Source organism: Athene cunicularia (genome assembly GCF_003259725.1).
Source record: "Athene cunicularia isolate RWA chromosome 2 unlocalized genomic scaffold, athCun1 chr2_part2, whole genome shotgun sequence".
Taxonomy (NCBI): Eukaryota; Metazoa; Chordata; class Aves; order Strigiformes; family Strigidae; genus Athene; species Athene cunicularia.
Window position 1 is genome coordinate 2,272,861 of NW_020799096.1, and position 26,966 is coordinate 2,299,826.

At 39.6% G+C, this 26,966-nt stretch overlaps 1 protein-coding gene across 2 annotated transcripts in view; it reads left to right on the forward strand.

Moving 5' to 3' along the window:
• CNTNAP2 (contactin associated protein like 2) overlaps nt 1-26,966 on the forward strand; it is a 1,177,736-nt gene that overhangs the window by 936,541 nt on the left and 214,229 nt on the right. For both annotated transcript variants that reach the window (XM_026844012.1, XM_026844013.1), the window contains exon 14: nt 14,206-14,362. In XM_026844012.1, the coding sequence (XP_026699813.1) occupies nt 14,206-14,362 (157 nt within the window). The remainder of the gene's footprint in view (nt 1-14,205; nt 14,363-26,966) is intronic.

Here is a 26,966-nt window from a genome sequence, read left to right on the forward strand (position 1 = left end):
CATTATTGATGTCTCATACAACTTCTAAAATCTCTGTGTACTAAGTATACCCTTTAAAAGGTTATTCATACGTTTCTTTGATTTTTAATAAGAGGATATTGTAGTCTGTAATAATTTACAGGTTAATCTCAAACAGCAGAAGCCTTGTGAAATGAAAGGGTTTGGACCATAGAAACGTGGAAAGAATGAAAACACATTCTGATGGGAGGCCTTGTTTGGAAGTGTTATTCTTTTACACGTTCCATTTCTGTCTCCAATAGCCCTTGCTTAACAGATGGCTTGGTTTTGGACCTCTGGCTTTAATCTTTATTGGTCCCAGAATGATGGTTTTTGTGTAGTTTAGCTTCCTTTATTTCAATTTGAATATGCTCGATAGTCAGCCTGCCTGTAAGCCTCTGTGCTGAGGCTCATCGGGCCATTTTTCCCTCATTTGAAATCCATTGCTATTGTATGGAACACAGCACATTACAAGACTTGGTAATACATGTTTCGTGTCATTTTTATTTCCAAAGGATCAGATACCATCCAGATTTGAAATGGTGGGCCGTTTGGGAGCAGTGTGGCTACCATGCAAACAGGCTAATGTCTGTATTCATATGTTAGTGTTGGTTGTGGCTTCAAAACTGTGCATTCACACTGTGTAATTGAAAAGAAGGAAAAGAGAGTCAAATTTTCTGAGACAGCATGACCTGACATAGGGATATTAGTGTTATTATCAAGAATACATGGCTCTCAGTATAGCAGAGGAGACAGAAGTAAAGCTGATTGTTTTGAGGTACCTCAAGGGTCAGTGGGCAAAGAAAATCAACAGCAGCAGCACCTGCTGCAGTAGTGTCACCAACAAAAGAAAACCCTTGTGCTCCCCGAAACCAGTTTCCAATTGTGCGACGGTCCATGTTCCATATGAAGTAGCAGATACTAAGTTCTCATGGGTGGAGAGAAGCCTGAAGTCCTTCTGACTCTTATAATGGCTTTTTTTCTTTCAACTTAAACCACTGCTGGATTGTGCTTGGTGGCAGGGAGCAACAGTTTGAAAGGAGGAATGCTTGAGAGAGGTATGAGACCTCTGAGGAAAGACCACTTGCAGAAAAAGCTTTCATCAGTTCTGCTCATACAGAGTATAGCTTAATTTACTTTGGGATCTTGTCAGTTTTAGTTCATTTGTTAGAAAAATAATGGCATCAACTCTTAAGGACTTTTACTATTTAGTTCCATGTAGGTTGTTATTACTGCAAATCAGATAAAATGGACCAGCAAGACACGCTATGCTGACTGATATCGCTACACATAAGAATATTACCTCCTTTCTTCTCCATATAGGTTAAAGGTACTCCTATGTGGGTGTGTGAAGCAAGATCCCAAGAATTACTTGGCTATTTTAAATTTATTTAAGAAATGTTTTGATTGTCTTCATTATGTATTAACATCAAGGGAATTCATCTAAAAAGCATGCGATTCTGTGATACCAGTGGCATTGAATGAACTTTCTATGGAACTTCTTTTTCATTTGCCCTGTTTTGACATAACATATCGAATGCCTGGTTGAATGACCCTCTCTTTGCACTCAGTCTGGTATAATAATTTGAGTCTGACTACAGTCCCCTATAAAATATACTACTAAAAGAGTAATCATTGTGCTAATAACCACAATTTCTGAAATCTTTCCAATTAATCTCTGGCTGTAAGATGAGCCTTTTGTTACAGAAAACTTCAAAATGCATCTTCTTACTGTTGATGTATCATCAGTGAGTTTCTGGGCTTTTTTATGTTCTTTTTAAGTTAAATAATTCAGGGGGTTTAGCTTCATTAACCTGTAAAGTGTCAATGGCAATGGGTACATGCATTTGTGTATACTACTTACCTGTCCATCCAGGTTGGGTAGACATAACTTCATCAACGGATCACAAAAAGACATGGAATCCTTTGATTTGCTGTTAGTATGGTCTTTGTAACACCATGGCATGGAACTGTGCATTTTATTATGGTCTGGCTGAGCAAACTTTAGGGTGAGTTGTAAGCTCGTATCAGACTTTCCCAGCTTTGCTGTTCCTGTCACATGAGCTTCCTGAAGTAGTGCTAGCTGTGAAAAGCCTATTCATTTTCAGTTACACTTTCTGACTGTGATTTAGACATCCTGTATGTCCTCCTCCCAGAAAAAATATCGGTGAACCCATTGTTTCAGCTCAGACAGTAAAAATTGTAAGGAACTCTTTTTGTAGTATACTTATGTATGTAAATGTTCTTTTTATCCCTTGAATGATATTTCATTGTTTAAAAGTACTTATTTTATCTTTTCCCCCTAACATTACCTTAAGCAAAGAAATTGTTCTTTGGCCTTAAATGATCCATTGAATTTACAGTACACAATTAATTGCAACACCAGCAAGGCTGGCACACTCTGTTGTTAAGGATAGGAACTCTGCTGATTTTATAATGAATTTGCTTCAAAACCCAGCAAATAGTAGCATACAAGGACATCTGACAGCTGCTTTCCCAAGCTAAATCTCTCCACCGAGACTTGATTCCAAGAAAAATAACAAGTCAGGCTTGGTTAGTAGTGCTGCAGCTTGGAATATGAGTCTTGACAAGGGGAAAAATCATTTGTACTATACTAGCTTTTCATGAGCTGGGGCGAGGAGTAAATCTCTCCAATGGCAAAATAAAGCTGTCAGACAGCTTTTTCATAAGATGCTGTTGGACAACAATATGACAGTTCTCCCTCCTGATCTTTTTTATAGGTTGCTAATTCTGAAAGAAAAGTCATCTATGCCTACATTTTTGTGGATCCAGGCAATGAAGTTTTAAGGAGCAGTTGTGATACTAGAACAAAAATACAGACTGCTACTCAATAACCAGGAGTACCCCTGTTGCGTTACTGAAAAGATGCTTTATCCAAATGCCCAGTATCTAGGATAAGATTCTGTATTTGCTGATTTGTATTTTGAAATCGATATCTATGTATATGAAATATGTTCTCTGAAAAATTAACAGGCAAATATATGGGCACATGAGAACACTTTCATGCACTGAAGAACATAGCAGTGGCCATGAGCATCAGTAAGCAGACAGTAATTTTGTTTCTCAAGCACTTGATTAAGTTCCGTTCTTCTCTGTCTTTACCGGACAGAGATGTGAAAATTTAGGCTCTTCTCAGGCCAGTCTTTATGTACCAAAACATAATTGAAACCTAAGAAGTATGGTGAGGACTGTTCACAGAAGTCTTCTCTCCTAGGATATGTGCAAGAACCAGGGCTCCTGGCTGGGCACCTAAACGTCTGATCCTAGTTCCTGATACTGAAGGTCATGGAAGTTCTTCTAGTTTGGGTTATGGAGATGGTTATCCTTACCTCCACTGAAAAATGCACTACTTTATGGCTGTGGATGAAAAGGATGACAATGATTTCCTAGGTGCTCTTAAGAAAACAGTGAATAGGGTGTATTATATTAACTTTACTGAGATTTGGGACAAAATTAATTGAAAATGTTCTTGTGAATATTTCAATGTAAAATCGTCAGCAGTATTTTTCATGCTTTTCACAAGTATTTTCCAATATTTATTTTCATTTTCTATTAAAATCTTAGCATTTCTCATTTATAGATTATTTTTGAAGTATGACATAATTTTCAATATCTTTAAAAATAAAAAATACTTCTTGGTAAGTATTGTTGCATTAAAATGCCTTGGCCGTGAATTTAGACATCAGATCATATAAATTCTTTTATTAACAAGGAGGCTGAGAAATTATATATTTCAAGTTCTGTTTCTGAGCAGACTTTAAATCTTAAATTTTCACACAGTTTACACAGCTTTTGCAAATAAATAGTACTGTCAAATAGATCAACCATCTCAGTGAGATTAGAAAGAAAATGAATGCTCCAGGCTAGTCAAGAAAAAAAAAATGTATTGGATACTATCATTGAGAAAAAAAATAATGAAAAGAGACACAAGTACCTACAGAATGAAAGTTATCATAAATAACAAAGTAAATGTTTCAGGTCATATTTCCATTAAACTCACAAGCAGCTATAATTAGGTAGTCTTAGTTTTCTGAAGTGGCCAAGGTTTCTTTTTCATTGTTTACCTTTTGTTGGTTTGGGTTTGAATCTCTGTTTTCTGCCCTAAGCTTCCGATTGCTCAAATGCCCCATTTGTGTTGCCATGAAGGTTTGACTAATGTAACTCTTAGTCTTTAGTAGAACGGTGACTACTTGTAGTGGTTTAGGCCTAGTTGGCAACAAAACACCATGCAGCCACTGTCTCATTGCTTCCTGCTCTGCTGGGGAGGAGAATTGGAAGGAAAAAAAAAAAAAAAAAGGTAAAACCTCATGGATTGAGATAAGAACATCCAGGGCGGCATCCAGAGCTCATGGCTGTTGTATTTGGTGTGGCCTATACTCACAGTCTGGGGGTTGGAGATGTTGATCTTGAGGAAGTTGCTGGATGCCACTTGCTAAAGCCAGTTCAATCACTGGTGTGCTTTGCTCGGTTTTCATCAAAGTCCATCCTTCATTGATTTGGGTGATTCCTACTGTAATACCATTTATATGGCACATAGCATCTGCGGCACTGATGGCATACAGTGGCAGGGCTATTTTGCAATTAACATCATACACTTTAATTCACTGGCTGTTCTCACCCAAAATCAAATCCCCTTGAGGTACACATCGAACTCCCCCCTCCTCCCAAGTCACCCACCAGGTGCACCAAGGTTCTTGAGCCAAAACAATCCCGTGAATGGATTTGCTTTTGCCTGAGGCAGCACTAACCCAAACTCTTCCCTAACATATTCTTCATGTGTGCTATGGGGACTTTATCCCCTTCTACAGTATGTGAAAGTTTTGATTGGGCAGGGCCAGCTTGATTGGTAACTTCTCTACTGTTAAATAACCAGGTGGCTTTTGCTAATTGCATACCCCAATGATTGAGGGTCCCCGCCCCCATTGCTCTCAGTGTAGTGTTTAGCAGTCCATTGTATCATTCAATTTTCCCAGAGGCTGGTGCGTGACAGGGAATGTAATATACCCACTTAATGCCAATAATCTTTGGCGCAGGTGTCTATGAGATTGTTTCGGAAAGGAGTCCTGTTGTCTGACTCAGTCCTTTCTGGGTGCCATGTCACCATAGGACTTGTATTTCAGGGCCCAGGGTAGTATTCTGGGAGGTGACATAGGGCACAGGATATGTTTCCAACCATCTGGTAGTTGCTTCTACCATTGTAAGAACATGATGCTTGCCTTGGTGAATTTGTGGTAGTGTGATATAGACAATCTGCCAGGCCTCCTCAGATTTTTATATCAGCCATTGTCCTCCATACCAGAGAGGCTTTAGCCATTTGGCATATTTGATTGCAGCACATTTCACGTTCATGGATAACCTACACAATAGTATCCATGCTCAAGTCCCCCCCTTGATCCTGAGCCCATCTCATATGTTTCATCTCTTCTTTGATGGCCAGATGATGTGGGCTTACCACATCATGGGCTTACCAAGCTATAAATAATTCACCCTTATGTTGCCAGTCCAGATCCACCTGACCCACTTCAATCTTAGTGGCCTAATTGACTTGTTGGTTGTTTTTATGTTCTTCAGTAGTCCCATTTTTGGGTACATGAGCATCTACATGACATAGTTTTAGAACCAGCTTCTCTAGCTGGGCAGCAATATCTTGCCATAATTCAGCAGCCCAGATGGGCTTTCTTCTGTGCTGCCAGTTGCTCTGCTTCTGTTGCTGCATCCACCCCCACAGGGCATTTGCCACCATCCATGAGTCAGTACAGAGATAGAGCACTGGCCACCTTTCTCACTCAGTAATACGTACAGCCAGCCGCATGGCTTTCACCTCTACAAACTGGCTCAATTCACCACCTTCTTCAGCAGTTTCTGTGACCCATCTCGTGGGGCTCCACACAGCAGCCTTCTATCTTCCGTGTTTTCCTACAATGCCACAGGACCCATCAGTGAGCAAGGCACGTTGCTTCTCATTTTCTGGCAGCTTATTATACAACAGAGCCTTTCGGCATGCATCACCTTCTCCTCTGGGATGTTCCAAAATCTTTGCCTTCTGGCCAGTCCATGATTACTTCCATAATTCCTGGGTGACTGGAGTTTCCCCTGTGAACCTGCTATGTAATCAGTGCGACTCACTTACTCCACGTACCTTTGCGAGCCTGCTGTGTAATCAGTGCAACCCATGTACTCCACTTGGACCGGCTCAAGGGCTATTGCATGAACAATCTCCTGTTTAATTTGCTCAAAGTCTTGTTGTTGCTTAGGGGTGCATTTGAAATATTTTTTCTTCTAAATCACTTGATAGAGAGAGCTTACAATCAGACTGTAATTTGGAATATGTAATATTTTCCAAAAACCCACAACATCTAGGAAAGCTTGTGTTTCCTTTTTGCTAGTCAGTGAAGACATAGCTGCTGTCTTCTTGACCACATCCAAGAACATTCAAAAGTCTCAAAAATTTTTCTAATTAGCCACAAGGAGAAAGTATCCATTCCTGTTTTCCCCATAGATGATTACTAGTAAATTCTGAGAGGTGTCTGAGGTACAGGAATGACAACAATGCCACATATGAATACTGGTTTAACCTCATGACCAGTGATGTAATCATATCATAAGTCAACGTTACCCAGTACAGCAAAATGATAGTCCTGATCCCCCTCCCAGAGGTGATAAACATCAGCACAGGAAATGCATAGTGCAAGTAAGGATTTACATAACCCCACCAGGTGAACAGATGAACCAACATTTTGACCAGCAACTATTTGAATAATATAAGAAATGGGTATAACAGATTTGTCTTAACACACTGTGGTCAGATTTTGGTGTTATCTCAACTCTTCAGGCCCCACATTGGGTGCCAAAAAGGACTGTTGTGGTTTAGGTCCGTCAGGCAACAAATGCACCACTCAGCTGCTCACTCACTCTTCCTCGCAGTGGGATGGAGAGGAGAATTAGAAGAAAAAAGGTAAAACATTGTGGGTTGAGATAGAGACCATTTAACACAAGGACAACACAAGGGGACAATAAAACAATAACAACAACAATATTAATAAAATGCATCTGTAAAGGAGTGATGCACAATGCAATTGCTCAGCCCCTTTCCAAGCAGTCATCTCCCCCCAACCAGTTCCCCCAGTTAGATACCAGCATGATGTCAACATGGTGTCAACTATCCCCTAGGCTGGTTCCCCTCACCTGGCCTGGCTGTGCCCCCTCCCAGCTTCTTGTGAAAACTAACCCTATCCTAGCTGAACCCAGGACACCACTGATGCAACCTCTTTTCATAAATACTAAGCACTCCTTATACCTTTTCTAGCTGGTTGCAAAGAAAAACTATTTATCAGTTAACAAAATGACAATAACAACAGAAGAATTTACTTCACTTTAAAATGTCAAATTCATGTGTAGATATATTGCAGAACACAATAGAGAGCAAGAAATATCACTGAAAAAATTGAAAATTGAGAAAATATTAATTAGAAGAGAAACAATCTCAGTACCATCACATATAGATATTATATATGAATTGTTGTTTTATCTTAGAAGGTTCACTTAAGAGGTTACTTTCCACATAGGTACTTTTATTGAAATCTGGAAATGTGACCCACCAGCCAGACTCTTCTCTCAGATCTTTTCTCTCAGTTTCAAATAATTCGTCCTTCCAGATAATCACTTAAACTGACACAGCTTGCTCACAATCCACCTGGGGTGCAAGCAGGAGCAGAATCTGCTCTACAGTTGAGCATCATCGGATAGGAGTTTCTGCTGTTGCCATGAAACTCCTCAGCAGCTGCACGTTCAGTCTAGGCAGGCATTTGCAAAACACAAGGCAAGGACAGCAAATCTGCAAAATGTCTAATCAGCTTCATATTGGTCCTAAGCATCCACATAATAGTAAAGGTGAGCAAAATCAAATAAGCACAAAATAAACTAGGTCAGCAAAGCCTAGCCAGCTTTGACACCTTTAAGAATCCTAAATTGGAACATGTGGATGTACTTAATGCATGAGTGACATCAACCGCATTTGATTATTTTTTTTTTCCAAATACTAAGTGTTCAAAAGCTGAGATAAATGGCTCACAATGTGCATAAAAAATATTTGACCGGAGTGGAATAGATACTGCTGATGGTGTAAGGAAAAAAAGATGGCAATAAGAAGCAAGGTGGAAGCCATGAAGCACACAGCCATATTAGCATGCTGAACTTTTCAAACAGTGACATTATTCTTTCAAGTGCCTGTTTCTTCAGTGCAATATCAGACAGAGTTCTTGCACAGGGTCTAATGAACCATGACCTAAGATCAAGTTACTCTTGTGTGAGGCTAAAGGTACTGTATGTTATAGTGTAGCTTAATGCAAAATGCACGTGTAAAGAATATATTACATTCAAAAATAGAAGAATTATACCTGCCATTCCACGTGTGCATATTGACTTTTTTTGAAAGTTTTTTTTTAATATCATCATCTTATATTATCTGTGGGAAATAGCTTTCATTTCTATCTAGATTAATTTAAGCTTCTGAAATTGTGATACATTTTTGAAAGCTATCTTTGGGCCTATTCTGCCAATAACAAGAACTGGGCAGTTAATTCAACCTGTGCTGTTTTAATCTGTTCCATAAACAAAGTGAAGAAGTGAACAAAAGAATCATTTCTGAAAATAATAACAAGTATGCACATAGTGTGATTGTTGTTGACATTCCTTAGTATTTATTAGGAAATCTGTAATGGATAAATGGATAAATGGAATGGTCTCATTTTAAAAAAAAAAATAAAATAAAATGTTCAAATCAAAGCTATTGGCTTCAGTTTGCAAAAAGGAATTAGGCAAATTCATGGGCAGTGAATCTGTAAACAGACACTAAAAGGAATAGGCAGAAATATACCCTATAGCATACTTAACACAGTGAATGAATGTTGAGGGAGTGCAAAGATAATCAACCACAAGTAACAGCCAAACTCAGATCTTTTTCTTTAAATATTGCCTCCCCTGCCAGGCACAGAACTCCAGGCCATGTTCTCAGCAGTGCTGCCAATATTAATTTCTGTTGCTGTTCTTCCCAAAATACACTGCTAGGAATGAGAAAGGGCAGGAACAGAGAACCAAGAGTCTTGGATAGTCACCACTGTTGCTCCTCTCTGTTTCCAGAAGTTGGAAAAGATGCGTAAGAGTAATTTTGGAGTGGAGAACAGCCTCCTTCCTTTCAGCAGCAGCAACACACTTCCAGTCTTCCTTCAGTAGCCATGGGAGTAAGCCAGGCTTTGCAGATCCTTGTTGCAAGAAGTGCTGTCATTTAGTGAAGGAATAATGAAGAGACTGGAAGAGAATTTGCTACGGGGAGAGGATGGTGTATGAAATAATCATTTAGTTTCTCCAGGTAGTTTACAAATGAGAAATACAGTCATCAGTCCTCTGAAGGCTGTATTGTGAATGGAGCCTACTGATTGCAGAGTGCCATGGAGTACCTGTCCGCTTTATTTTGTTCCCTAATCTGAGTTCTCTTCGTAATGCAGCTTCAGTTATTGGTACTGAACAGCTCTGAAATAACAGCCCTAAAATATTGAAAGTAATGCCATTGTAATTAATCAGCTGCATTTAAAAACAGTAAAACCAATTGGTTTTATTAAATTCTTAGTAGACTATAAAGTGTACTTTCAAAAGTTATACATTTTAAGACTGTTTGGCTACATTAGAAATAAATATATTATTGAGTGTTAAGAGTTCTGTTCATACTACATTAACTTTTGTTGGGTATGTTTTTATATTAAATGAAGTGGTTCACACAAAGCTACATTTATGAGATGAAAAGGGAATCACTTTTTTATGACACTCAAAGATCTGTGAGAATACGAAGAAGTTCCCTTAGTCCTTTACTTTTTGTTTCTGAATATTCTGTAGAGGGGGAGCACTTATTGAAAGAAAACACTTGATGACCAGATTCTTGACATGCTTTGATGGAATAACTGCGAATCTGGGCTAACATTGCATATGGATTTAAATAAGAACTTATATTTTGCATTAATTTTAACCAATGTACAGCACTGCTGATCTATTGCAACCACTGCTAACAGTATTGCATGTAAATGTTAAAGATTTCTTTGTGTGTGAGAGAGAGGTATATCTGAATTACTAAAAATATGGTTTGAATCTGATGTTCTGCCCATACTCCTTTGTCCACATGCCCTACTAAAATAAGATCAGGCTGAGGAGCAGTTGAAGGAGCTGGGACTGTTCAGTTTGAGGAGGAGAAGGCTGAGGGCAGACCTCAGCACTCTCTACACCTCCCTGAAAGGACACTGGAGAGACCCTCGTGCTGGTCTCTTCTCACAGGTCCTTAGCGACAGAACAAGAGGGAATGGCTTTCAGCTGCAACAGGGAGGTTTACACTGGACATGTGGAGAAAAGGTTTCCCACAAGGAGTGCTCAGACAGGGGAATAGGCTGCCCAGGGAAGGGCTGCAGTCACCATCCCTGGAGGTGGTGAAGGGTCGTTTGGATGAGACGGTGGGGGCTATGGTGCAGGGGAGAACTTTGTGGAGTCAGGCTGATAGATGGACTTGATGATCCCAAGGGTCTTTTCCAACCTGAACGATTCTATGATTCTACGATTTTGCCCTTAGAAGACCGTTCTCATACCACAGCTATTATCTTTGGCTGTAAGGTTAATGAACCTCCTAAAAGCTGTCTATCTTTGTCCATTTTATTGATATCCACATCTTACTCTGATACCACCATTCCGCAAAGGGGCTGAGTAATAAGCACACAGCACCTTGCAAATGGATTTTCTTCAAGAAGGGAAATAGAGAGGCATCCTGGTTATGACTCAGTACATATGAAACATTTCCTACAGCAGCCCTTGAAGGAGACCTATTTTGTGCCCAAAGAGTAGTTCTGCATCAAAACTTGACTAACCAAAATCCCAAGGCAGGCAGAGGTTATCTGCCCGGCTGCTCATGATGCTATTTGTCCACAAAACCTTGGAGAGAATAAAGTAGTAGATCAATGACAACAAAAAATCCTATCCCATAACACAAAACTTTGTTCCTATGGTAAGAAAAGATAACTTCAAAACCAAAAAAAAATATATATTGGTATTACTTGTTATCACAATACACTGGACAACTTTTATATAGAACTTTTTTCTTCCTCTGTTTTTTGTCCTTAAATCGAATTTATATACTTTTAATGCCATAAAACCAATAGTATTGATATTTTAGCAGAAAAAAAGGTGTTATAAAATACTCTGATGCTTAGAATTATATCCATTAATGAGCAGTGTTTATGTCGGAGTACCCTTTCCAACCTTCCAAAGCAGAAAAAAAAAAAAAAAAAAAAAAAAAAGCAAAAGGATTCACATCCTCAGATGGAGAATAGGGAGGTATAAAAGATGGTGAGGTGTGAGAGAAGAGTGATCCTATTTCTAAATATTTTTTTTACCTGCATGAAACATCATTATCCCTTCTAGCCTTTCTTTTCTATTATTATTTTAGTCTCTCCAAAGAACAGTTTTACTATTTGTTATGCCCAGTCATAGTGGTGTCTGCAATATATCTGCATAGCATTCCTGATTTGGGACTTATGAACTCCAGAAAAAATGCAGCCCATCTTTTTCTTGACTGAGGTGAAGCAGGAAGGCTGCAAAGGGCTGTTCTCATTTGGCTGACATGAAGCAAATGGGACACTACCATGCCTCCCCACACTTTTCTTTTATTAACCATAGTCTATCAAGGAGTTCTAGAACCACTTATATGACCACTGAGGTGCGGGGTAGTCTGGTGTGAGGCTCATCCTATTCCAGTTCATGGTGTTCTGTCCTAACAGAAAGTCTGCCACGCTGCATCGTATCCAGCTAGTGAGAGCTGTCTGCGAAGAGCCCCTCTGTTGCAAGCCCTAGCACAATGTGTTGGGCAATTACAGACCACTGATGATGTCCACAAGGGCAGTGATGGAACTACTGGTTGTGGGGGTGGCTAGCAGAATATGTGCTGAATGCAAACCCCCTAGAATTGTATGCTTCCTCCTTGACCTTTCTGGAAATTTAATCATACACGTTAGTATTCATTTGTGTTCCCAAGCCTGCGGGTAGGTCTTTTCTTTAGAGTGAAGAAGAATGCATCCAAATGGGGACAGATGCCTAGCTAGTATCTATGAACACTGAAAACAATAGATGTGAAAAATGGCTCTGTCTACACAAGAATACCTTCTGAGTTTAGAACTGTATGCCATTTGTCTTTTAAATGAGTTAAAACATGTCCTGTTCGTGTCTGTCATGGTGGTCTGTGACACCCATCACTGTAGTCTGTTATTCTTGCTTTAATCATTTCTACCTGTTTCTGAATTTTTAATCCTTTTTTTGACAATCCTAAGTAATTTGTTTTCTTCTGGTGCTTTAATTAGCAGTTTTGCTTCCCAGCGAAGTGTTTGCTGACTGAATCGTGCAATCCTTCACTTGACAGGAAGGGTGTAAACAAAGAGAGTTTTGACTAACAGTCAAAACTATAGCATTCCCACTACAGCATAAAAACTAACTTCAAAGATGACAGAGGGAAAAAAAAAAATACAACAGGAGCTTCAAATATCATTAATGCTGTAGTTTGATCCTTCATCAATAAAAATGAATCTGTCATTCACTGTGGAAAGATAACATTTACCCTTACATGCTTATTAAATAATCATTTGGAAGCCAGGGCTATGTACTCTCATCTCTGACAGATTGTATTGCAGGGTGGAAACGCTGCTGCAGCATTCACACAGCACACTCTTCTAACTTACAGAGCTTAGTTCCACAATTGAGTCACAGATGCTAAAATGACCAATTTAGAATCTAGAATCAAGTCATGCTATTACCATACCCATTGCATTAGCACTAGAGCTGAATGGTTGTACTGTGCAGTATAGTAACATCTAATAAAAACCTTCGGCCGCCATGAATTTTTCACATTACTGTATTTTCAATAGTGTTATTTTATATGATGTTTAACAATTCAAAAGAATTGAACAAAGCAAGTGTTTTCAGAGAGCTATGTCTTTTTGGGTTTGGTGGCGTTTTAACGTGTGCAGATATTTGGTTGCTCTCTCCATCTCTGGAATTTTATTTTTTTTTTTTTTTAGAGTTCTGTGTGAATTGCTTTCAACATATGTCTGGAATAAATAGATTTATGGCCTAGATGATGAAATCTAATTGTGAAATGGCTATTTTTAGTGTTATGGAGGTAGGTTTTCGGAGATGAATAAGTGAGATACACAAACGGGAAATTACTGAAAGCAGAATATTAAAGAAACATGTTTATAAACTGAGTTCAATCATGTTTTCTAAATGTGAAAAATCACTAAGTACATTGAGATTGATTGAGTTATTCACATAGGTTTGAAGTAAAACTCATAACTGTCTCTTGCTGAACTGGAGGAACAAAAAGAAACTTTTCGGTAAGGGTGTTTTTTCAAAGTAGAAATTAAAGTAGAGGCTGTTTGTTTATTTACACATAAGAGGCTTAGTTAGTCTAAAACCATTAGAAATAAACTTAGAGCAGTATATGAAAATAGCAAGTAACAGACCCAATGCCAAGAAATATTACTGTATCAAAATTCAGATCACCTTCGCTCAAGTATTAAATAAAAAAATTTATACATTTTTTTAAAATGGTTAAGATGCTTTTGAAGTTTGATAATATGTCTTTACACTTCACTTTGGACCAGCTGGAGAGAACATAATGAACATGTTTGTCTTCCAGTGAAGAAAGATTAATTTTCCAATTAAAAGCTGTTATTAAAAAAAAAAAAAAAAAAAAAAAAAAAAGTGTAGCATTTGTGGTCAAATATTGAATAATCCATCTGATAGCTTACTATATGAATTTGAAATTAATTGAAATATTTATGGAACCTGCCCACATACTTTCATTATATAAATGGAGAACAATTAAAAAGCTAAATGAAGAGCTTACAAGATAAAAAATATTTAATTAATTTCAATCATTATCAATTGCCTGAATACAGAAAAAAAAAAAAAAGTGTGTTTTGTTTACCTGGCAAGGTCCTTTGTATTGCTCAATAATAATGAATGTTTTTTTGCCAGAAGTGTGGGATGGCTGTCCAGTTATGTGGTGTTAACATCTGCATATTAAACACCTGAGCCTAGTTAATGCCTTATGGAACTCTACCTCTTTGATGCATCATAACCTTGCATTTTCATTCCTTGCAGAAGGGAATCCATATACCTGGTGGGTTGGAAAAGCCAATGAGAAGCACTACTATTGGGGCGGATCAGGACCTGGCATTCAAAAATGTGCCTGCGGCATCGAACGCAACTGTACGGATCCCAAGTACTACTGCAACTGTGATGCTGATTATAAGCAATGGTGAGTGATTTACAAGAAGGCAGAGTGAGAATGACCAGAATCTTTTAACTTTTACAACACGAATATTATTTTGAATGTCTTCTGTTTATATATTTCCTTTCTTACCAAAGAACAAAGGTAAAAATATATTTGTGAACCCTCCTGCAAAGTATCTTCCCATCTCTTCAGTTCCATTTTATTCACAGTATCTGTGACTGTCAAATATATTTATGTTTTCAAGTCAACTGAGCTATAGCAAGAATGCTAAAACTACAAAGTCAAGTTCTAATAGGAAAAGCCAGCATTTTGGCTGCTCATGCAACTTTGTCTCCATCATATTATATTACAATACAGTATTTAATTTTATCTCTGCAACTTCATTTATTTTCCCAAAAAAATTCTCCTTTTTGGAGTACTATTGCTGCATTTGCCTATAGAATATGAGAGATACGAGTTGAAATTGCTCATCTAGTGACTCCAGCCCTTATTATCAGTCTTTCATGAGAAAAATATATTAAGAACTAGGCTAAAATGTATTATGGAATGAAGCTGTATATTTCAGTGGAAGCTACTGCACTTTGCATGAGATAATTAAATATTCATTGGCCTGTTGGTTGAGAATACAAGACTGCAGCCCATTTGGGATGAGACAGGGAGAATGGGTTCTAGTTTATTCTCTAATAAATAGTTATTGATTCATCCCAGGTGGAACAATTTTAACAGAGGGACTCAGGAAGTCCTACCCCAGAGTATTTTACAGACTGGTAATAGGGGCATTCTGCTGTGAGGTAATTGATGTGGGTTTAAAACCCTTCAGGCAGAGAAGAGAAATAAACTTGCATCTCTGATATTCCCCATTAACACTATAACAATAAACCTACTCTGTAAAGCTCATTATCATTTTGTGTAAGACCTTCTCTGTGCTCTTGGAACACTACATTTAACCGTCTGTGTCTCTTGTCACGACAGGCAGCATCATATTTTACATGCTATGCAATGTTCAGTGACCAGTTGTAACCTTACTTTTATGAACACTTTTCTCATTAATAGCAACCTGTTGGTAATTGAATCAATACTGCTTCATTAACCATTTTGTGTTAATAATTGAGAAACTCATACAGCTATCAATGAATATAGAGCTACAGAAATCTAATGGCACGTCAGGGATTTAAAAAAAAAAATAAAAATAAACCTACGGAAGTCACAGAACCACAGAATAATGGAACAGTTGAGTTTGGAAGGGATCTAGTCCAAACTCCCTGCTCAAGCAGAGCCACCTGGAGACAGTTGTCCAGGACTGTGTCTAGACAGCTTTTGAGTATCTCCAGTGTTGGAGACCCTGCAGCTTCCCTGGGCAACCTGTACCAGTGTTTGGTCACCTTCATAGCAAAGAAGTGTTTCCTGATGTTCAGAGGGACCTCCTGTGTTTCAGAGTGCCCATTGCCTCATCCTGTCACTGGGCACCACTGAAAAGAGCCTGGCTCTGTCCTCTGTGCTCCCTCCCTGCAGGTATTTATACACATTGATGAGATCCCCCTGAGCATTCTCTATCCCAGGGCGAACAGTCCCAGATTGCTCAGCTTCTCTTCATAAGAGAAGTGATCCAGTCCCTTCATCACCTTTGAGGGCCTTCACTGGACTCTCTCCAGTATGTCCACATCTATCTTATACTGGGGAGCCCAGCACTGGAAACCAGTGCTGAGGAGAGGGGAAAGATCACTTCCCTTGACCCACTGGCAATAGAGCCCAGAATATACTTGATTGTCTGCAAGATCACACTGCCGGCTCATGTTCAACTTGACATCCACCAGGACCCCAAGGGCCTTTCTTGCCAAGCTGCATCCCAGCTGGGTTGTCCCCAGCATATACTGGTATGTGGTGTGGTTATTCCTCAGGTGCAAGACTTTACACTGTTCCTTTCATGATCTTTCTGTGAGCCCATACCTCCAGCTTGTCAGGGTCTCTCTGGATGGCAGCATGACCCACTGGCATGTCAGCCATTCCTCCCAGTTTGGTGTCATAGGCAATGTATAAAAAATACAAAATCAGAGTAATAAAGGAAATCTTCCAGGCCCTGCAGAAATGATAGATTAGGATGTGGGAAATCAAACATTGCTACAGGCATTGCCATCCCAAGCTTTGATGTTGTTAGGATAGTTTGCTGTTAGCTATGATATGGGGTGAACTATAGAACACCACAGAGATAGAGAAGTCAGTAACAGAGACAGAAGAATTAGTTGTGGTCCTGAACTTCAAAGCTAGAGCTATGTAGATAGTAAAGAATATGAAGTCTGGGGATTCCACTCACACACAGGCACTAGAGCAGTGTGGGAGGAGGGAGGGAGGTTTGGTTCTGTGACAAAATGGTGACAATAAAGGGAAGATATTGTAATAACAGTTATGATAATGGCAGTATTAGGAGCACTCAGAGTTTTTATTGCTTGAGGCACTGGATGTGTATCCATGAATAATAGTCTCTGTACCATATGTTGACTCTTTTCTTCTACACCAAGGGAAATAACATTGACTTTTGATCTCTTCTTGTGGCTTCTCTAAGAGTTTCAAATGATAATTTAATAAACAGTGTTCACTAAATAATCTTTTCCCGTAACCTCTACACCCCCTACATACACTAAGATTGTATGGAATCTACTAATAAATAGATTAATATAATTATTCGATCTTTTAAAATAGAATTACTGTCACAGTAGGTAGACAACTGTTTACTCAGAACTTCAAACAAGAACATATTTATACAGTATTTCTCTGGATATGTACCGGGGGGGTTCAGGAAAACTACTGTATATTACAGGACAATTTATGAAAAATAGTTATACAGCTGAATATTACATTTTAATCTGTGTTGTGTGTAAATCACAAGAAGAAATGAAAACCCCGTTATAGTCTTTAATGATGTTCAAGTTTCATTTTTTCAGTTTAGCTCTGACAGAGTTCAAAGTCATACCTTTTCAGTTTTGGAATTATTTTGAAGAGTCCTGGTTAGGAATTCTTCCTAGACAAGTTGATCAATACCTAAGTAGCAAGTGAACTCCAGAAGTGTGGAGACCTCAGTAACTTCAGTTATTAAGAACAGAATGTTAACCAGGGCCTCCAGCACATCCATGCTCAACTCTGGTGACAGCAAAAGAGCTCCTGGGTTTGACCCCAGTGTCTGCAACAGCACATTCAGAGAATTGGCACAAGCAGGTAGATTCAGCCAGTGGTGGCAATGGGAGCCCAGAAACGGCAGAGGCCACTGAGAGGCTCAGAGAGCCATCCAGTTGCTATGAAAAAAAGGCATCACATCCTATCTCACTGTCCTGGACTTCAGGAGAGCAGACTTTGGCCTCTTCAGGGATCTGCTTGGCAGTGTAGCATAGGATAAAACCCTGGAGGGAAGAGGAGCCCAAGGGAGCTGGTTAATATTCAAGGATCACCCCTTCCAAGCTCAGGAGTGATGCATTCCAACAAAGAGGAAGTTGGGTAAGAACACCAGGATGCCTGCAGGGATGAACAGTGAGTTTCTGGACAAGCTCAAACGCAAAAAGGAAGCCTGCAGAGGGTGGAAGAAAGGACAGGTAGCCTGGGAGGAATACAGAGAAATTGTCCAAGCAGCCAGGGATCAGGTTAGGAAGGCCAGAGCCCTGACAGAATTAAATCTGGCCGGGGATGTCAAGGGCAACAAGGAAAGCTTCCATGGGTACATCAGTGATAAAAGGAAAACTCAGGAAATGTGGGCTTTCTCCAGAAGGAAACAGACCTGTATACCTGGAACATGGAGAAGGCTGAGGTACTCAGCAAATTTTTTTGCCTCGGTCTTCACCGACAAGTGCCCCAGCCACACCGCCCAAGATGCAGAAGGCAAAGGCAGGGACTGGGAGAGTGAAGAACTGCCCAGCCTAGGAGAAGATCAGGTTCAAGACCATCAAAGGAACCTGAATGTGTACAAGTCCATGGGACATGATGAGACACATCCATGGGTCCTGAGGAAACGGGTGGATGAAGTGGCTCAGCCACTATCCATCATGTTTGGGAAGTCATGGCAGTCTGGTGAAGTTCCTGCTGACCGGAAAAGGGGAAACCCATTTTTAAAAAGGGAAAAAAGGAAGACATGGGGAACTACAGGCCAGTCAGTCTTACCTCTGTGCCCAGCAACATCATGAAGCAGATCCTCTGGAAAACTATACTTGGACACTATGTTGGGTTTGTGTGTAGTGGGGAGTTTTGTAGTGGGGGAGGGGGCTACAGCTGTGTCCCCCTGTGAGAAGCTTCTTGAAGCTCCCTCAGCTTCAAGACCCACCACTGGTTCAAAGCCAAGCCAATTAGTGATGGTGGCTACGCCTCTGCAATAAAATGTTTAAGAAGGGGAATTAGAGGGGAGGGGGAGTTGTGAGTGAGATACCTATGCAAACACTAAGGTCAGTGGAAGAAAGGAGAAGGAGGAGAGGGGAAGTTGTGCCAAAGCAGTGACTCCCCTGTAGCCCATGAGAGGTTGAGAGGGCAGAAGATAAGTCCTGAAGAGTCTTTAAGAAAATAAGCAGGTGATTAGTGACAGCCAACATGGCTTCACTAAGGGCAAATCATACCTGACAATTTCAGTGGCCACCTACAAAGGTGTTACAGCATTTGTGGATAAGGGAAGAGCAACTGACGTCATCTACTTGGAATTGTGTAAAGCATTTGACACTGTCCTGCATGACATTCTGTTTGCTAAATTGGAGAGATGTGTGGATTTGATGGATGGAGCACTCAGTGGATAAGGAATTGGCTGGAGGGTCACACTCAAAGAATTGCAGTCAAGGGCTCAGTGTCCAAGTTGGGAGCAGTGACAAGTGCCGTTTCTCAGGGGTCAGTGTTGGGACCAGCGCTGTTTAACATCTCTTGGTGACATGAACAGTGGGATTGAGCGCACCCTCAGAAAGTTCACCGACAACACCAAGCTGGAGGGAAGGGCTGTGCCACCCAGAGGGACCTGGACAGGCTGGAGAGGTGGGACTGTGCAAACCTCATGGAGTTCAACAAGGCCAAGTGCAAGGTCCTGCACATGGGTCAGGGCAATCCCAAGCACAAATACAGGCTGGGCGAGGAGTGGGTTGAGAGCAGCCCTACAGAGAAAGACTTTGGGGGTATTGGTGGATGGAAAACTGACTGTGAGCCAGCAATGTGCACTCACAGCCCACAAAGCCAACCGTGTCCTGGGCTGCATCCAGAGCAGTGTGGCCAGCAGGGCGAGGGAGGGGATTTGTCCAGCTCTCGGGGTACCAACATCAGAAGGACACGGACCTGCTGGAGTGGGTCCAGAGGAGGCCACGAGGGTGATCGGGGAGCAGGAGCACCCCCTTGTGGGGACAGGCTGAGAGAGTTGGGGGTGTTCAGCCAGTACTTAAAGGAGCTACAGGAAACACGGGGAGGGACTCTTTTAACAAGGAGCATAGGGACAGTATGAGGGATAATGGTTTTAAACTGAAAGAGGGGAGATTTAGATCAGAGATAAGGAAGAAATTCTTTCCTGTGAGGGTGGTGAGACCCTGGCAGAGGTTTCCCAGAGCAGCTGTGGCTGCCCCCTCCCTGGCAGGGTTCAAGGCCAGGTTGGACGGGGCTTTGGACAACATGGGCTGGTGGAAGGTGTCCCTGCCCATGGCAGGGGGGTTGGAACTGGATGAGCTTTAAGGTCCCTTCCAACCATTCTATGATTCTACATTGAAACCTTGCTTTTGTGTTTACAACTTTATATATTCCAAGTATTGGATAAACTATGGTATATCTGCTCATCCTTAGAGGTAAAAAAGTGTTATCTTAGGAATATTGGAAGCATTATTTTCGTACAGAGTAGAGCACGATGCAAGGTTCCCCAAGCAAGGACTGACTGAGGTAACTCCAGAACTAAAATCCAGGCATTGTGACACAGACAGTAATAAGCCTTTGTAATAGTTACATGGGTAGTCCAATGCAGTGCAGAAATTACTATTAGTACAGGGATCTTTGCAGTTTATGATGAGCAGACAAGTCTCAGCTCACAGACTGACAAAGCAACTTGCTACAGCTTTTACCCTAGCTCATCAGCACAATTTATTTTAGAAGAATTTACAATCCCCTAAAACAGAAGGGCTAAGTAAATGCCAAAGTTGAACTGAGAGGCCAGGTGGGACTTTTACATTTTACAGTAGTTTTTTATCTTTGCCAGAGCTGGGAGCACTGCATTTGATCGTGTTATGCCCACAATGATTTTCTGCTCCTGCCCAGACAATGTGGAAAATGTTTGTATCTTTTTTTTTTTTTTTTTTTTTGGGGGGGGTTTTTTGGGGGGGGGGCATCAGAGGGAAGACATAGGGGGAAGAAGGCAGTAGCTAGAGCAACAACCATAGTAGAATAAGCAAAGAAGTAAAATGGGAAGTCTGCAGAGTGAAAAATGTTGGAATGAAAGGTGAAGAAGAAAAGAGATTCGGATTCTGAAGTACAGGGCAGTCTTTTTAAAGGAGATTAGGTACCCACTGAAGAGTGGGTCAGGCTGAATCAGAATGATGCAGTGTAGGTAGAATACTGTCTGCAATTTTTGTTGGAGAAGTTAGAAATTGTTTTAGAAATGAAGAAAGGAATTGCAGTTTGATGAACAATCTCATAGCAAAGATAAAGGAATGCTCCCCTGAAGAACTGGATTCTGTGAAGAACTCTGCCTCTGTAACCACATTCCTGTGTGATGCTGGCCAAGTTTGATAAGCCATTTCTTCACAGAGCAGTCATTAGTTTGATCCTAATTTTCTGTGTATCTAACTGGAAACCCAGAGGTCCAGTTTGTGGAAATACCAAACATTCACAGCTGCAACTGGAGTAGGAGATTGCTCTTTATGAATGTATCTCATGCTGTCCTCCAAAACAACAACAACAAAATACCTACAGGTGTCTCAGATTGAGCACTAAAAATGTATGTGTGCTTTTAACCTTAACATCTTTCAGCCTTAACATCCAATCTGAAGAACGAACATGATGCAAGATACTCACCTGACAGAGATATTGCAAAGATAGGTAGATTTATGAACTAATCATTGACTGTAGTAATGAGCACTATAGAAAATCCAATGAGAAAATGCATTCTCTATAGAAAGAGTTGAAATGCACATTAAATATAAAATGTGGCCCACATATTGAAGCATGAGAGTAAATTAGGATAGTGAGAAGTGTTTTACTAAATGAGTATTTTCTGCCTCCTGTGCTGAATAATGCTGGAGCCCTCTGGAAAAAAATAATAATCAATGACCAGTCATGGACTTTATCATGGTGACAGGTACAGGGAACAAATTAAAGCTCTAAGCAGCTTGAAATACTTGCTTTTCCTAAATCTTGTGTTTGATTTTACTTTAGTCACCATGGACTTGAATAATTTTGTGTAAGTACACAACCAGCTGTGTTAATTATGGACTCAGTTACAATGTAATTTTTTCCAGGGACTAGCTTACACCATAGGCTTGAGATCCCATAAATCTGGATGGTTTATTTATTAATGCTTTTCCAAAGTTCACCGAGCAACTTTACACCCTGTCTGTCTAAATAAAATAGAAAAGAGCATCCTGTGAGTTGTATAGCTATTTTGCGCAAGCCTAACGTGCTGATTACCAGGCCCAGACGGTAGATGAACCAAACAGTAGATATTGACAGGGAATATGAAATATGGAATTAAAAATTGTATGTATTTGCACAGATCGTCTAAAATAGAAAATGATTCTTGAGAGGCTCATGTTGTTGCTGCTATGTGAATATTAAATAATCATTTTTGTCCTGATAAAGAAACAAAAACACAAGTGTGAAGAGCTTTACCCAGAGCAATCCTCCCAAAATAAACCTTACTCCCAAATTAGCCACGATTTGTGTACAAAATAAAATTAATTCGGAGGTAAATGAATCAGATTATAAGAAAAGGTTAGTTTTGCTTGCTAACAAAGATAATTTATTAAAGTGTGTGGTTGACATTCAAAGTCAGATTGCCTCAATTTTGAGAGAATAAACTCTACTGAGGTTACTGTTATTAGTAGCAAGAAATTCCCTGGATTGCTGTTAAACAAAATCTCTTCAAAGGAGTAATTTTAGGTAAAATGTAAGGCTTTGGAGATAAAAAAAAAAAAGTTATCTACATTTTTAAAATATTATTATTACTATTTATGCAGTTCCTTAAAAAATGGTTGTCATTGTAGAGATAGATAACCTCTACACATTAAGTATCAAACATAAAAATCTGCAAAAAAATTATGGTTCCTATTTGCCTTTGACTGTAAAGGCAGTTAAACACCCAGATTGGCCAAAGTTTCTACACCACAATCTCCCTACTTTTTCTTACACAGCAGCCACAATATGTGAGAAGACATAATATGATGCCATGCATGGATTTACTGGGAAAAGGTGACATAAGAAGCTTTTTCCTTTAGCACGTCCTGATGAGAATGCACTTCAGATTACAAAGTAGGGCATGGACTTCACTGATGACTATTGACATGACTGCTAATCTTTCAAGAATTATTTGGTGGCCCTAAAGATTATCAAAAGGGGTTTAAGGAGAATTTGAAGATAACAGTGGTTTTGACAAACGGAGGACATGAAAGTTTTTTTCTTTAGCCTGCAAAATTGCTTTATTTTTGTGAGGTGTTTGCCAGAATGCTCTGCAGGGTACATCGCCCCTTCCCTTCACAGCTCTTCTCCTACAGTGGGGGTTTCAGAAGTTTCAGGCCATGGGAAAAGGTGATTAAAGAGGGCTCAGATTGACATGAGTTGTTTGAGTGACAGGAACATGGGTAGACACTAAAATGCTATCCTGTGGCTGTGGCAATGACAGGTAGGTCATTTGTAACCAGATTTAACAGGACATTAGAGGCTTTTGTTGCTGTTGGTAAACATCACAGTTTAAGTATCATACATACTAATTCCCATTGAAATCGCTGATATTTCATTTCCTGACTCCCTTAGACACTGTTGAAAAAATTTTTAACGTCCGTTAACCTTGTGCACTCTCAAGTAACAGAGCTGCTGATGCAGAGAGAACTGGCCACTTACATGACACGGACTTCTCCCATCCTTCCTTAGAAGCTGCTAACAGTGTCTTTGGATATGTTTTTACCATTGCTTTCCCATCGAGGAGCAACTGGAGTTTCCACAGAGGTTTTATGTGATATAGTTATACATTCTCTGTGGGGAAAAAAAAAAAAAAAAAAAAAAGCACAAACCAAGAACTAAACTGAGAATTTACCAGTGACTCTACTTGATCACATTTTTATTAACTTTACTTACTATCTCTAGGACTGTGTGGAGAAATCTTAAAGAAAACGGATCAAATATGAATACAGCTAAAAGAACTTGAATGACTATAGAACGTGCAGTGAGGAACTTCCTCTCTCTCTCCATATATATATATATATATATAAATTTCCAGTTTAACCAGACAGATTAACTTTGTTTTGCATACAAGAATCAAGTATTTATATAATGTAGCCATATGTTTAAGAAGTAACCAGCAAACCAGACATTTTTTCTAAAATACAGAGACCTGTGTGTAACAAGAACACGTACACATTTTTATTACGTGAAACCAGAAAATAAAAAAAAAAACAAACAAACCCAACAGAAAATTATCTAGTCAGATTTGTGACATCCTGCTGTTTTGCCTGGCATCTGATAAAGGCAATGAACCTCAATTTCCTAGAAATAGAGGAAATTGTGTAGAAATAGGCTGCAGCACTTTGAAAACTGTAATTCAACATTTTTGCAGAGTTTAAAGGCCATCTTTGAAATGACAGACCAGAAACCGCAATTCATAATCATGTTTTGTGTTGTAACTGTGTGCAGTAATTACATCTCTTCACCATATAAAAGCTGAACTATCAAAACTTATTTTTTAGATATACTTAAGGAATAAGCTAGTTCTGTGGGCGAAGGCAGGGAAGCTTAGCTGACAACTTGCATTACTTCATATGGTCATTTTTCTTGTACTCTTACAAATCCAGGCAGCCTTTTGTAGGTTTTTAGGGTTACCTTTCCGAGTTCCTCTGTCCATTGGCACTGGCACATAGTGTTAAGATAATTCCAGTCAATCAAAATATAGCACTATGACAGTATGCAATGGCTAAGAATAAAAATCTGCATGAAGAGGCACACTAAAGACAGAAAGTCAAGCATTCGAACCTTAGGAAATGTTAGATTTAATACAGCTGGTGCTACTTTTTTCCAAATGATTTATAGGTTTGAGCTGAAACTTTTAGCAACAGAAAAAGCAGATAGCCAGAATCCAGGAAGTTCATTCCTACTAGTTATACTTTGGCCATTAAAACTACTCTAGTAGGGAAAAGGGTCAAGTGAATGGGTATTAAATAGGCTCCTGCCTGTTCTGCATTTCTCAGCTCTGCTCATAAGCTGTAACTGGTGTATGTCGACGGATAAAGCCCGGGTATCAAGAATAACACCAATATGGTTTGCCAGCTTGATCCAATTTTATTAAGTACAGAGCATCTTATATACTGTTAGAGAGTGATCACGTGCAGCTAAACAATCTGTGATTGGTTCTAAGCTACTGTCCACACAATATAATTCATATTTCATTCGTACAACATAAGAAGCACACGCGAAAAGCACGAGCCATGGACCTCCTACTTGAGGTTCCAACTTCACACCTTATCTCTAGTTAATTTGCTGAACAATAGCTCTCTATGAAGCGGCAAGCCAGAGAGGAATGCTGAACAATAATTCTTTATACAGAGGCAAATAGCAGAGAATTATTCATTTCAGTATCAAGGACCATGTGACTGTTATCTTCCAAAAATTTCTCCACAGGTGTACAATTCTGAAACAGCATTAGCATGCCAGAAAATGTGGAATCTTCCCATTAAGTGAATTCTGTCCTCTTTTTTTGTAACCTACTCTTTTTTTATATATATATAAAAACTATATATGCCTTGTGTTTATCCATTATGCATTCTTCCCACAAGAGAAGGCTGAATGTTTTTGTTATTGATAAAAACTGATTAAGAGATTGGGAGATGGAAATTATAAAGTTGAGAGATGAACATCCAGCACTTACCCACGCTACAGATGTGCTAAGTAGCGCCTTTCAAATTCTCCTTTACTTGTGCCTTAGTGCCACCACAGGACTCTGGCGGCAGACCACAGGTCGATTAGACAGAGTTGTCTAGAAACACAAAAGGGCTGTCTTTTCCTCAGTGTTCATACAATCATAAGTATATGTGAGTGATTTAAAAGTTGCTCTGAGGGCAGATGAAGGGCATATCATCTCTTGTGCAGTAAGTGTTCAGGCTGTTGGTTTCATGTAGCCTTTGAAGGATGGTACCGCCTGCCCTGAAGCTATCCCTAATTTTTCTGTTCTATTGCTAATGCATATCCCACAGCTGGCAGCTCTAGTCCAGGATCTGGGCAAACTCAGGATTGCCTAGACTGCTCTTTCTACTTTAGAGATGTTCTGTGCGAGTACTGACAACGACTGTATGTATGTAGCTCATGGGACCTGACAGATTTGTAGCCTGAACTAATACAGGTTGAAGGCATTAGAAGTTTGGGGATTCAATAAATCATGAAGCTTGCAAACATTGTTTTTCACATGCACGTATGAATTAGCAGGTGAAAATGCAGATACGTGATTCTTTTTCTCTATCATGCAGATGATTTAAGATGTAATTCACAGCATATTTTGATTTTTTTTTTATTAGACTTCATGATTAGTGTGACAAACAAAGTGACCAAGAATAAAAATGTCTTCTGTGTCTTGCCTAGAAACACAGAATTTTTAGTCTGAATGAAAAGCTTATGGTCTTAGCTCTAAAGTAAATGACCTTACTGTCACAGCTTGTCAGGTAAGGGCAGAGTATACTGAGCCCTGTGCACTGCGGAACTTTCAGCTGCCAATTATTTTCTCCTCCTTCCTTCAATTTATTTGTGTGCTAACTTTAAGAGTAATAACTCTGCCCTCAGTGCAGTGCTATGAAGATGAAATCACCTCGGTGCTGACCAGCCCAGTGTATTTCACTGAGTACCTTACACTGCTTATCTCTTGAAGAGAGTGCTTTTCTTATTAAATTGTAGGACTCCTCTGACTTTTTTTTCTGTGAATCAGTGCAATCCTATGTAGAAGACATCTGAAATGTGTGACAACCTGTGTTACAGGGCAGATGAAAACTGCAGCACATTCTTAGCTGTTACTACTATTAGCAGTCATATTTTAGCTGAAACAATCACACGGGAGTCCTTCAAGCTGCAGGTATTAAGCCTCCAGTGTAAACAAAAGATATATCTGTTTTCACTGTTCTTTGGTGTACCAGGAAATAGATATGTATAAGAGGAGACTGGAAGTAATTGGAAGGGGGGGGGAGGCAGGGAGGGAAAGAGGAGGCGGAGAAAGAGAGATCCAAGAAGCCCTTAAGATACATTTTTTTGTATTAGGTCTAAAGCTTGATAGGGATATTTTCTTCAGAGCCACTGATCAAAATACCATGTCAGTTCATCTCTCAAGCAGTTGCAGAACTTCAACATTTCAAAGAGTCATTCTTAGTCATTTTCTCATCTTCTTCAGCAGATTCTTAGCACTGCAAAAGAACTGATAAAAAAAAAAAAAAAAAAAAAAAAAAAAAAAAAAAAA